The sequence below is a fragment of the Copadichromis virginalis genome, linkage group LG18 (assembly GCF_057382275.1).
Source record: "Copadichromis virginalis isolate Kocher_CV1m ecotype Utaka linkage group LG18, C_Virginalis_male_GT1.1, whole genome shotgun sequence".
Lineage (NCBI taxonomy): Eukaryota > Metazoa > Chordata > Actinopteri > Cichliformes > Cichlidae > Copadichromis > Copadichromis virginalis.
This window is the reverse complement of record NC_140635.1, coordinates 8,151,012-8,164,026: the sequence shown is the minus strand read 5'-3', so window position 1 is coordinate 8,164,026 and position 13,015 is coordinate 8,151,012. Positions and strand designations below refer to the sequence as shown.

At 41.8% G+C, this 13,015-nt stretch overlaps 1 protein-coding gene across 2 annotated transcripts in view; it reads left to right on the top strand.

The window, feature by feature from the left end:
- The first annotated feature begins 6,850 nt into the window (after positions 1–6,850).
- Positions 6,851–13,015, top strand: part of LOC146687183 (contactin-associated protein-like 4) — a 157,875-nt gene continuing 151,710 nt past the window's right edge. The window contains exon 1 of one of the 2 annotated variants that reach the window (XM_085440007.1): positions 6,851–7,130. In XM_085440007.1, coding sequence (XP_085296133.1) covers positions 7,046–7,130 — 85 coding nt within the window. In that variant the 5' untranslated portion in view covers positions 6,851–7,045. The remainder of the gene's footprint in view (positions 7,131–13,015) is intronic. The other variant, XM_085440006.1, reaches the window with a different exon arrangement.

Here is a 13,015-nt window from a genome sequence, read left to right as displayed (position 1 = left end):
GCTTCCTGTTTTGGTCTCATTTCCCTGCCAGCTCTGGCAGAATGGAAACTTTGCTGAGCTTTGTTCAGTGTCCCAATTTTAAAATAGAGGATTGATTATTCTAACAGTGTCCCATCACACTGTTATGAGCATTATTGCACTACCAGACTATAAAATCCCCCCAGGCCACAAAGGGTACACTCAAACAATTTGATAATTCAAAAGTAAGGCAGTTTTTTTCACATGGGTGGCTGAAGGGACTATCTTATTAGAGATATATTGAAGCAAAAGTTAACATTTAATTGACAGTGGCCTTTCATGCTCATCATACGAGCACTTCTCCACAGGCCTGTCACTATGTGCTGTCATCACAATTTGGGTGGATTTCCTTCTGCTGCCAAAATCTCCAACCAGACAAGATGAGATGTTACAGTCTGATAAATGAGCTCCATCCAGGTTTAACTGACTAACTCCAGAGAGATCAAATTCTGCTATGGAGGATGGAGGGACATTAAAGTGTTCGTTGATGGGTAACGTCTGGGTCACAATTAACTCCCTTGCTCTGCTTTCATCTGTACTGTATTCACTAGTGCCAAACCAAGTGGACACAAAGAGTCTTATTTTCTTTCTTTAACCTGTAAATGAAAATCTGGTCACTTTTTACACACAATTCTTTGAAAGTTTTTCTATTTGAAAAGAAGCAAATTGGTTTTCCCCAGTGTCCCATTGTAGGCTTTCACTGAGAACTGCCAAGTGATTCTGTCAAACCTGTCAGATAAGGCAAAAACTAATCTTCCTTTCACAAAGTCGAAACTACACCCGTGTTGTGAAGTTGTTGTTTTTCTTTTCAGACTCTACAAAACCTAAGATTTGTCTGTCTTTCCTTCCCCATATTTTACTCTTTGAGTATTTTTTGATGTTCAGAGCTAGTTGAAAGAGAAAAAAAAGTGCGTTCATTATCCCTTTACCTGCTTCTAAAATGTTATTTTAGATTTTCTGTCTCACCTTATCAATCTACTGTAACTTTCTTGCTGTGTGTCACTCTCAGTTTGACCTCTGCCACCAAAAGCCTGCTGTTTTCTGTCTCTGCATTTTCTGCACGTCTCACATTGACATAGTTTGAAAACCTCTCACTGGTCTGATTTAAACATTAAGCAGCAGCTGTTTTTTCTGTGTGCGGTATGTCCACAGGCCAGCAAGGTGTCTGATGCTAATTTTGAGTGTTTGTATCTGATTCTCCCACTGTGTTTGCTCTCAACAGGTTTTTTATCATCTCATTCCCCTGCTGTCTATACTCTCAGTAGGTTTTCATTATCAGATCCCCCTGCTGACTCTCTGCACGCCTTCCCCTCTCTTCTCTGTTTTCAGGGCTTTTTCTTGACCGTGCATTATCGACCGAACGCAACCGAAAGCTTCTCTCTCTAAATGTATGCACTCAATATTCTGCACTGCACCCGATCTGTTGAATGTAACATTATAACCTCATCCCCAGGCACTTCTGTGTTACACAAATTGGTCTCAAACGACTACTGTGTGTTGAATCACGGTTGCTTTAACCCACCCCTTACTCTTGACTTAAGTAAAGCCAAGAACAAATTTCGCTTCGAACTGTAGAGCAAATTTTAACCTAGTGTCTAGAAAATCTGGGCGCCATCAGAGCACTCCATGCATTTTGTATGTGTAACTGTGTGTGTGTTTGTAAAACCTTATACAACAAAAAAGTAGCAGACCAAAGTAGATTTTGAATGTGCTTATCTGGGGACCTTTATAGCCTCCTCTTCTTTATATGCCAATCAGATGCTTTTGTCTCTCACAATGCAAGCTTTACTTCACATGAGCACAGCAAACTATTGCCACCTACAGCGACTGCCTGGCAACGTTGTTGTTCTGTCATTTGAATTAGCAGCAGCTCCCGGATACTTCAGATTATAATGGCATGCACAGCGCAAGCTGTTGATATACTTTATCTGAGACAATGCACACTGGCCAGCTCTTGGATTTACGTAAGCATCTTGCGTGTAATTAACACAATTGCCTCATGCTTTAAAGTTAAGTGTAACTACATAGTGTAGAAACTACATGATATGCAGAGAGGCTAGATTAAATTGGTCATATCATGTTCAAGTGAAGTAAGTCAATAATATATCAATGTTAAATCCCACGACACTGCACGGGTTTCAGACTCGCGCTCTTTAGATTGTGGTTTCAGGAAGGCATCCATCTCAGTCAAGTCGAGCAGCCACCTCTACTTTTTTTAGTATACCAAAAAAAGTAAATTGGGTGGTTGTTACATTAAAAAAGTCTAACTTGTAATTTGAACACAATAATTTCATGTTTCTATGAACGTAATTAAATCATGAAGAATCTGTACGAAATTCAACAACTTAATTTGTTCTTGTTGAGACGACATGATACAATCTAGTAAGAGTGGTTAGTTGCTGAACTCATGAAATTCACAAGATTGCACAAGATTTCAAACTGCAGGAAAATCACTGGAGTTATAAGAGGCAGAGACCTACACACGCACCACCTGCATGCTATTGCTATTTATTGTGTATTATTACAAAAACAAAACAATTCTGCATCAAATACAGGAAATCATACCTTTCCTACATTTCCTAGATTGTTGGCATGGTGGTTAGTGCTGTTGCTTCACAGTAAGAAGGTCCTGTGTTCAAATCCACATTCTGGCTAGTTTGCAGGTTTCTCTCTGGGTATTCTGGTTTCCTCCCGCAGTTAAAAGTCATGCAGTTATTAGAGTTAGGGTAAACTGGTGATTCTAAATTATCTGTGAATGTAAGTGTAAATGGTTGTTTGTTTCTATGTGATAGACTGCTCAGCTGTCCAGGGTGTACCCTGCACCGTAACCTATCACTTCAGGGTTATTTCCCAGCCCTCCTGCAACCAGGATAAAGATAGAAGGATGGTAGTTGTTGAAGACCCATTAAATTTTTATGGTAACCAGGATCTAGACTTTGTTGAACATTATGTAATATGAAGACAGCATGTAGTATTTAAGTGACCAAGTAGTATTGGGGTAAAAGTTATTGAATAGTGTTGAAATGAAATGACAAAATTGTGAAGAATTAAAATATTCCAGGAGCTCAACTTACTTCATCTGAACATGTTTCAATCGCGTTTTATGAACACAAAATGCACAGGTTTACTGAATATGAAAAAGTTGTGTTGATTTAACTCAGTTGTTTAAGTTTCTCCCAAAGCAAAACATTTGTGTGCAACCAATGTCCATTATTGAATCAAGTAAATCCAACATGGCCTTTTTTTCAGTGTATGAGGAGGAGACATGGCTCAAAGAATCGTGAATAAAAATCCATGGGACAATTCTGAGTGCCTGTTGCCTCACCCCTGCCCCCCAAAAAGCCAATCAAGCGTCAAATGGGAAACATATTGGCTAATTTTCTTGCTACACCGATACATGCGCAAAGCAGATCGTTACAACTGGCACATTTCTACATCTTTAAACATGATTACTAAGCTGTAGGTAACTGTAGTGTTCTTTAATTTTTATCAGCTTGCTGTATCCATCATGCAAATAAGCATGGTATTTGATCCCAGTTGTTGTTTTTGTGGGAGAAGCTGAGACACTTTTAATGTCAGCACTCTGGTTTGAGCAGTAAATAAAGGTGTAATGTTGTGAAACAGTGCAGTAGGAATATAACTGGTGGAGGGAAAAGACTTTTGGTGGCCAAAATAAGCGAAGTTTTAAAGCAGTTTTCTTTAAAGTCCACCACACTTTATATTTCACGTGGCAGTGACCACTGAAATAAAAGCTGTCTCCCCATTCTACTAGATAGGAAGTTTCAAGATCATTGCCAAGTTACAAAACTTGCTTCTGATATCACATTCACATGTCTTGATAAAACCATTAGACTAGCTGATGGGTTCGGAAATCCATCAGCCATCCTGATTTAATTGTAATTTAGCTCCTGGGGTCCAATATTTCAAGACTTCCAGTTTAGGAAATCACATCTCTGCCCTCGGAAGCTAAGTCATTACTGGGTGATGACCAGCAGTTGTTAAATGCAGATATCGTTCCTCTTTCCCTCAGTGTGATACTACAATTTTTGTGGTTTTGCAGGTTTCCAGTGTTTACACAGTGTTTTAGTGTATAATGATAAAAACTGATGGACAAAGATGCACATAGTAGCAAAAGCAGTCAAGTGGCTAAACTGAGAACCCACACAAACAGAAAAACATTTCAGCTCAAAAGCGTAATTGCTTGTCATTGCAGTTCATTTTAATGTTTTTGTCTTTCTGAGATTTTTACTTCCTTTTTCTCCTCTTCTGCTTGACCCAGTAATACCCAATGTTCCTCAGAAACTTTTCTGAAAGAGAGAGAGAGACCGTAATGCATCACATACTGCAAGAATTTCACTTAAATAAGCATTAGAGGGGATAAAATTCTTTATATTATATTATATATTTTCACTTAATCCAAGCTTCTACATTTCACTGTGAAATAAATGCATTTTTAAACCCCCCTACATTTAACAGACCTTAAATATTTCTGTTATTATTTAAAACCACTTGAGAATAAATACATGTAAAACTAAAGTGACAAGTCAATTAATTTATAAGCCATTTGACAGACTTTAAATTGAACTGATCTAATCTAGGTCTCATCTATGAAAAATACAGGTGAACTTCACATTTAAAAATATTGCTTAAATTGAGCATTTTTCATTTTTACTATTTTAAACCATTTATTATCATATTTAAAAACATTAACTTGCAGCAGTTTTAGTGCAGGACTCTGACGTGTGATGTGTAGTACTTTGACAGTCATATTATGTAGGATCTGAAAACTTTTTAGCACTAACAGAATGTTTTGTGCACAATATATTACAATTGTTTTCACAGCTTCACTTCTTTTCATATATCTCTTCTGCTCTTTTCCTTTATCAGTTTCAGACGACTAAATGATACTAATTTAGTTTAGTTATACTAATGATGATACTCATCAAAACTGCAGAATAACCAACTGTGTTAACTCCCGTGGCTCTAAAGTGAGCTATTAAGTTGTCTAATAACATCACAGGTAATTGCTATCACACTCACTCTCCTGGTTGCTCGTTGTCTCTCCTATCATGTTGCATAGCTCAATTTCCTTGAGCCTGATGCAGAGCTCACAGATATCATCCGCCTCGCTCCATGACGCTACAGTAGGATCTTCTTCTGCCGCACTGAAAACATCCAGAGGCTGGTAATCAGGCACCGGCAAAATGTTTGATGTCTTCCAGGCTGCCGGAGCTTCGAGCTGCTGATCAGCACCATCATTCAAGTTGTTAGCAGAGCAGTCGTTTCTGGAACCGATGGGCAAAGAGTTTTTCTGGTTTGGCGCAGGGTCAAAAAAAGGCCAGGTTTTCTTGTTGTCTGTTTTGTCGTGGATAGAGGGGAAATACTTGACAGCTGCCATTTTGCTCAAAGAGAACATTGTTATTGTTTAAATTCAAATTGGGAGATATCCATATTAGCTATTCCAGAACAGGAGTTTCCACAACATGGTGCCCGACTGTTGCCTGGTTTGATGAAAACCCAACTGACAACCCAACAATCACTGACCATGTATCCAGAGTACCCTCTGTAGCACAATGTCATTTAAAAAAAAAAAAAACACACACAGGCTGATATTCTTCTTCAGTTTAAAATAAAGATGGACACTGTAGCTTCTGCATTTGAAAAGGGAAGCTAGCACATATGTGCCTAAAACCTGCATTATTTTTTCCAGTTGCCAGAAGGGGGCACGTCTTCGGGTTTAAAAACAAGTCAGATTTTATAGAGGTCTATGGGAAAGCAACCCTTTGCTCACTGATCTATGGCCACAGAAGTGTCTCAGTCACAAAGCTTATTTAAAATAAGGATCATGTTATAAATGATGGTTTCCATCTGACTTAAAAAGGAGAACAAAGCAGAGCATGCTTTAGTTTGGTGAACTTGTCTCACAAATACATTAAGTATGCTTATACCACAATTTTCCTTTTGCAGACTCACCTTCGCTGGGTGCCACCTGTTCTTCTAATGTATCTGCAGCATCTCAAAGAGATGAGCACCAATGTTCCCCAGACAGCCAAGTACAGGGCACTTGTGGAATACATTTTCAAGACAGTAATGAGATGCTAATGCAAACACTTGTCATGTCTTGGTGACAATTGAAAAAATCAACTTAAAACAACGAGATAATCAAAGATTGTGGAAAATATGCTTGTTTGATTACTTACAGAGCTGGGTGAGAAGATTGATGATGCTCAGCTCTTTGTGTGGTAGCAAATGTAAAGCACAGTCACTAGCTGATTCGGTTAGCCTGGGTCTTGGCAGTACTTCCTGGAGTTGTACACATGTTGCCCCTCATTTCTCCCCAAGAAATGTAAATACAGCTTTATATGAGATTTTACAGCTGAACGTTGTAATGACAGCCTTTTTTTTATTAGCTATTACACATCGCCTTCATTCTTATGCACTTTTTGTATTGCTTGTTTATATTTATTGTTAAACTAATGTGACTGTGTTGAATGTTTGTTCCCCAGCTGTGCGCACGTTTTAAGCCCACACGGGAATATAACTTGCTCCAAATGTACACAGATTTAGGCGCTTGCACAACTACTTTACTTTTTGTAAATAAAAAGCATTCGAGTTAGTGAGATTTAAAATGCACACACCATAAAAATGAAGTGTTGAGTAAGGCGTGGATTTGTGTGTGGATGTGCATTTCACGTGAAACGAGTCTGCCTGGCAGGATTTATTACCCCATTGGAACTGAAGGACCCAATCTTGCAAGGCGCAGGGCTTTTGAAACTGTGCTTATTAAACATCGATGGACTGAAGAAGAGCTTTCAGAGGAGAGGGAGGCGCACGGAAGCTGCCGCTGGGAACGTGTAGTAAGACCCTCGACTCGCTCTCTCTCTCTTTCTCACTCTCCCTCACTGCCTCCCTTCCTCCCCTTCAGTTCTGGTTTGAGGAGATCTCTCTTGGAGCTGGAGAGGAGAGTTCGTTCGTCTCTCTCCTCCAGCAGCCGCCGGGCTTCTCTGCAGCCTCTCACCGCTTCACCATGGATCTGGGAACTAAAAGAGTTGCTGGGATTATCGCTCAGGTCGCCCTGCTTCTCTCCTGCGCATACGGGACGACCGGAGAAGGTGAGCCGGCTGTGCGTTTTTTACTTTTCCCGCAGGTAGCGCAGCAAGTGCGGGGAGTCTGCTTAAAACACGACACCATTCATCTGATTAGAGCGATAGAAACACGGGGGACCGATATGTTTTTGTTACTTTTTAAATTAACATTCGAGCTTTATAAAGAGCTTTCTTCTTCTTCATCAGCTTTCAGCGCGTCTTCGTTGCCAATCAGAGGAAATTAAAGAAGTAGATTGTTTTTAAAGATATTTTTGCCCTTTTTATTAGAGCAACATTTAAGCCTCCTGCACAAGTCAACTTCTCTAGAAAACATTCCCCTTGTGATTAAGCCCCTTGTATTACATCTTTCCAAAGATTCCTGATTCGCAGACTCACAGTGCCTCCTGAAAACCTTTGTATTTAGGATGCTGCAGCCCAGAAGGTTTCACAGAGCTCAGTGTTTGTCAGTAAAAGGTCTCAGCTGTGTGTTCAAACCTCTGTAGGCTGAAGCCTTTATGATAACCACTGAATCGAGTTCATCCACCATACAGCAAGGTTATGTGTTTGCTTTCTGGTTAATTTTGTGCTTGGCAAAGCATGTTGAGCCTGCCCGGAGTACAAGAGTGTGGGTGAAGCTGTGTGTGTGTGTGTGTGTGTGTGTGTGTGTGTGTGTGAGAGAGAGAGAGAGAGAGAGAGAGAGAGAGAGGTTGAATGCAGCTTGTACAGTAGATGTGGGCTTGGGACTGAGAGGATGCTGGGTTGCGTCTTAGGTGAAGAAATGTCACTTTTCATCACTGAATCATGTCTGAGTTGAGCATTAGTGAGTCTCCAGGTCTCTAGTTATGTGTCATTGTGGGAATGTGAAGCTGGGCGTTGCTGTTATCTTCCTCTGCCCGAAAGAAGAGGCGAAGGGGAGAGAGATGGACAAAAGGAGCAGAGAGGGAGATGCCATACGCTTGTACACATTGGAAACAGATGGCAAAATGACTCTCCCGCCCTCCTGTCTTGTTCTCTTTTCTCGCAGCTCAGTGATTTCTTTTCATTTCTTATTTCATAGCTTTCCTACCTTACACTCTTAAAGACGTGATTTGTGTAAAATATTGTTATCTTCACTTTCTTCTCCATAGCTCTTTTACTCTGCAAGTCCTCCACTTTTCTTTTTCGTGTTCCCTTTTCCTCTCGCGTCCATATTTACAGTCACTGACCCCCTGAATCCCACAGTCATTAGAAACTCTTGCTGTGCAGCCAAACATTGCTCACACTCGCAGAGCTTTATTTGAAATTCAAGTGGAGACCTCAAAGTTTCCAAAGACACCACATTTGTCAGGCTGAGTGTTGCAAGCATGCACTAGACATCCTGAATATTTCCACTTGATAGAAGGGCGCAGTCATGAAAATACATGAAGTGTTGTGCTTATTAATGCATTTGGATGTTTGAGCTTCACTGTGCAGAATGATATATGGGCACTTTGACACCAGAAGGCTGGATTCACTTTTCATCCGCTGAAGAAGGGGGGGGGGGGGGGGGGGGGGGTTGTGTGCTGTTTTAGAGAGCCGATATCATATATATGGTCATCTCAAACCTTCTGTTTACAAGGAGCAGCTAGTCTTCATCTTCTCCCCTGTTAAGTGAATTTTCTTTGCTTAAGGGAAGGAGAGAGGCTGGACTGTGATGGGCTGCACTGAGACCCCAGTATAGGATATATGAGTGAGCCACTTAGACAAGTGCAAAGTGAAATAATGAAATATCTCATCTTCTGAAATGGATATTTGCATATTTGTAGGTTTAGGATTTCTGAGACACAGTAGTAGAAACAGTTCTGTGAAACTTATTTGTCTCTATATAATTTGAAACATCATTGAGTGGAAATACCAAGTTAAACATAAAAGCAAAGAGAGAATCCTAATGTTTCACCCTTTGTAGACTACCAGGAGCAACAAGGCGCATAAAAAGTCTCTTTCAGTTTGTGTGTGATTTTGTTGTCTAACAGTAATGAGGTAAGGAAAGAGACACACTCTGCAGACAGATGATGGATAAATGGTGTTGTGGAAAGAGTGTAGACAAAGCCGTGTGTAAGCAGTTAGAGTAGATGGCTTTGTAGTTTCCATCCTTCCTCCTTGAATAAAACATCTAGAGCTTCACCAAAATATCAGGCTCTCTCTCTTTTTCCACCTGCTGTGTTTCTCCTTCAGTTGTTTCCTCGCTTTCCTGCTGCTTCTGACTCAGATGTGGTGCGAACTCTCCATCCGTTCCTCCTTGTCCGACTTGTCTCTCTGCCTGTTGCGTTTTTCTTTTAGCCTTCCTTTTGTTTCCTGCCAGTGTCTCTCCACTCCCTTTGTCCTACTGAAGAGATGCGTCTCTATTTGTTTTCCTTTCGAGTGTCTTTCTCTTTGTCCTCCTCTACCCAAATTAGTGATGGGTCGTTCGCGAACGAAATGGCTCTTAGAGCCGGCTCTTTGACGTGACGTGGGTTTTTTTTTTTTTTCTTTCTCTCAGCCTCTCTCTCGCACTTTTTTTCCGCTTCACTCTGCACGCGAGCCTTGTGCTTTACGCTGGGCAGAGGGGGGAGGGGCGGTAGTTACACTCAGTAGCACAGGAACAGAGCCAGAGAGAGAGAAAGAGAGGCAGGGACAACAACATTAGAAAGGTATAGTAATCATCCACAACTATTTTCGGTTGCAGATGATAAAGGATTGAGAAAGTTTATTCATGCAGGTCCATATGACAGAGAATATGCATGTTCTTTTAGTTTTCATATTATAATTTATATTTAATTGTGTTGTGGTTTGCAGTGTTTTGTGTTCTTTTCACTTTAAATTTGTGAAAGGAAAAAGCTGAAAATTTAAATAGTTAAAACTTGAAATGTGAATAGTTGATTTTTGTATTATATGATTTATTTATTACATTTTATGTGGAGTGAATAAATAAAAGTATATTTACGGTGGCCCCTAGAGACAAAGCACGAACTCTGAAGCATGTACAAACTCCAAAACACGTAAAAACATGTACAAACTCCAAAACACGTAAAAACTCCAAAACATGTAAAAACACGTACAAACTCCGAAGCACGTAAAAACTCAGAAGCACACAAAAACTCAAAACACGTACAAAAGACAACAGAAGTGCTCCAGGATGCTGGGCGCAGTGTTGAGCCTTTGTTATCTTGTGGCTACACAAGCCAGCAAGTACCAACGACCGGATTTGGTGTGTGGTAATAACAGGTAAATGAACTTTTTTTTTAAATTATTTGAATATATATATGAGTGCCTGTGTATAAATACACAAACAATACACACATGCTTTCAATTGTGTAATTTAAGTGATCTAGTAGCTCTGCTTTGGAAGTTCAGTTCATGCTAGAAATGTGTTTTGGAGTTTGTACGTGTTTTGTCTCTAGGGGCCACCGCATATATTTATATATAAACATATATAAATAAAACCACTTGTTTTTACGTTAGTAATTCCTTTTGTGCATAATTTTATATTATTGTTAATAATAAATTAATTAAAGCAACAAAACAACCTGAAGAGCCGGTTCGGAGCCGAAAGAGCCGGCTCTTTTTAGTGAGCCGAACCGAAAGAGCCGGATCTCTAAAAAGAGCCGGAAATCCCATCACTAACCCAAATCTCTTCTCTACACCTGGATCAAAGAGGATGTCTCACTGCGCCATCACTGTTCTTCCAATTCATGCCTCCGCATTTCTTCATCTTTCCCGCTCTGCATGTGTCCTCCCTGCTCACTGAGTCCTTCCACGTGAAGCTGAAAACAGTTTGTTAATACTTTATGACCCAAAATCTTTTTTTTCTGAGAGACCTTGCTTCCCTTATAGATGTGTTTCTGCACATTTTCCAGCTCAGCTTGAAGGTGTGTGGAGCTGTATGTGGAGTCGCCTGCCATCGGTATCACAGGAATAACAGACAAGCCATTTGTGCCACCTTTGCACGTGCAAAAAAAGCTAACAGGGAAATCCAGAAGATTTGCAGTCTAACACGTAATATGTGCAATTGTAATCCTGAGACAAAGATAGTAGAAGTGAAAAAGTCTATTCTGGTGTGCTGCGTATCTGTAAATGCTGTTGGCAATGCTTATCAATGGGCTTACTGAGTGTATCACAGGCTACATAACTTTCTGCACCGACTCCATTGTTCCAGCTCAGACTGTTCATTGTTACCCAAATAACAAGCCGTGGGTGACTAAGGACATCAAAGCCCTCCTCAACAACAAGAAGAGGGCTTTCAGAGGGGGCAACAAAGAGGAGGTGAGGAAGATCCAGGTGTTACTAAAGGACAAGATCAGAGAGGCTAAGGACAATTACAGGAGGAAGCTGGAGTGGAAACTCCAGCAGAACAGCATGAGAGAGGTGTGGAGGGGCATGAAGACCATCACTGGATTCAGGCCAACCAACAGCAGGGGAGCTGAGGGAGGTGAGAATAGAGCCGACGAGTTGAATCTGTTTTTCAATAGATTCGACACCACAGTGTCTGCTCCCACCCCCACAACCTCACCTGCAGTCAGCCTGGAATCCAGAGCCACACCACTGTGCCAGCCTCTCTCTTCACATGTTGCCTCCTGTGAGATTCCTGACACCCCTCCCCCACCCATCACCTTCACTCAATACCAGGTTGAGATGCAAATGAGGAGACTTCACTCAGGCAAGTCTGCTGGACCAGACGGAGTGAGTCCCCTTGTCCTCAAGACCTGTGCCCCCCAGCTGTGTGGAGTCTTTCATAAACTGTTTATGCTGAGTCTGAGTCTGCAGAGGGTCCCGATGATGTGGAAGACATCATGCCTCGTCCCTGTACCAAAGACGCCTCGTCCCAGTGGCCCCCAGGATTACAGGCCCGTGGCACTGACCTCCCACATCATGAAGACCCTGGAAAGGCTCATCCTGGACCAGCTGCGACCCATAGTAAGACCACATCTGGATCCCCTTCAGTTCGCCTCGTCTCGGAACAGAGGACGCCATCATCTACCTGCTCAATCGTGTCTACACCCATCTGGACCAGCCGGCGAGCACTGTGAGGGTCATGTTTTTTGACTTTTCCAGTGCTTTCAACACCATCAGGCCGACCCTCCTGGGTGATAAGTTAGCAGCGATGCAGGTGGATGCTTCTCTGGTGTCCTGGATTGTTGATTACCTGACAGGAAGACCACAATATGTACGTCTCCCACAGTGTGTGTCTGACAAGGTGATTAGCAACACAGGGGCACCACAGGGGACTGTCCTCTCCCCCTTCCTCTTCACCCTCTACACCACAGACTTCAGCCACTGCACAGAGACCTGCCATCTTCAGAAGTTTTCTGATGACTCTGCGGTGGTTGGATGCATCAGCAGGGATGATGAGACAGAGTACCGGGCTGTGGTCGACTCCTTTGTCACGTGGTGTGAGCAGAATCATCTGCAGCTCAACGTGGCAAAGACCAAGGAACTGATCGTGGACTTCAGGAAGACCAGGAAACACTTGACCCCTGTTTCAATCCAGGGGGTCAGTGTTGACATTGTGGAGGACTATAAATACCTTGGAGTACACATTGACAATAAACTGGACTGGGCTAAAAACACCACAGCACTTTACAGGAAGGGCCAGAGTCGTCTCTATTTTTTGAGGCGACTGAGGTCCTTCAACATCTGCCAGAAAATGCTGAGGATTTTCTATGAGTCTGTTGTGGCCAGTGCGATCCTCTATGCTGTTGCATGCTGGGGGAGCAGGCTGAGGGTCGCAGATGCCAACAGACTTAATAAACTGATCCGTAAGGCCAGCAATGTTGTGGGGATGGAGCTGGACTCCCTCAAGGTGGTGTCGGAGAGGCGGATGCTGTCCAAGATAAAGACAATGTTGGATAACACCTCCCACCCACTCCATGACATGTTGGTCAGTCACAGGAGCTCGTTCAGTGAGAGACTGAGAT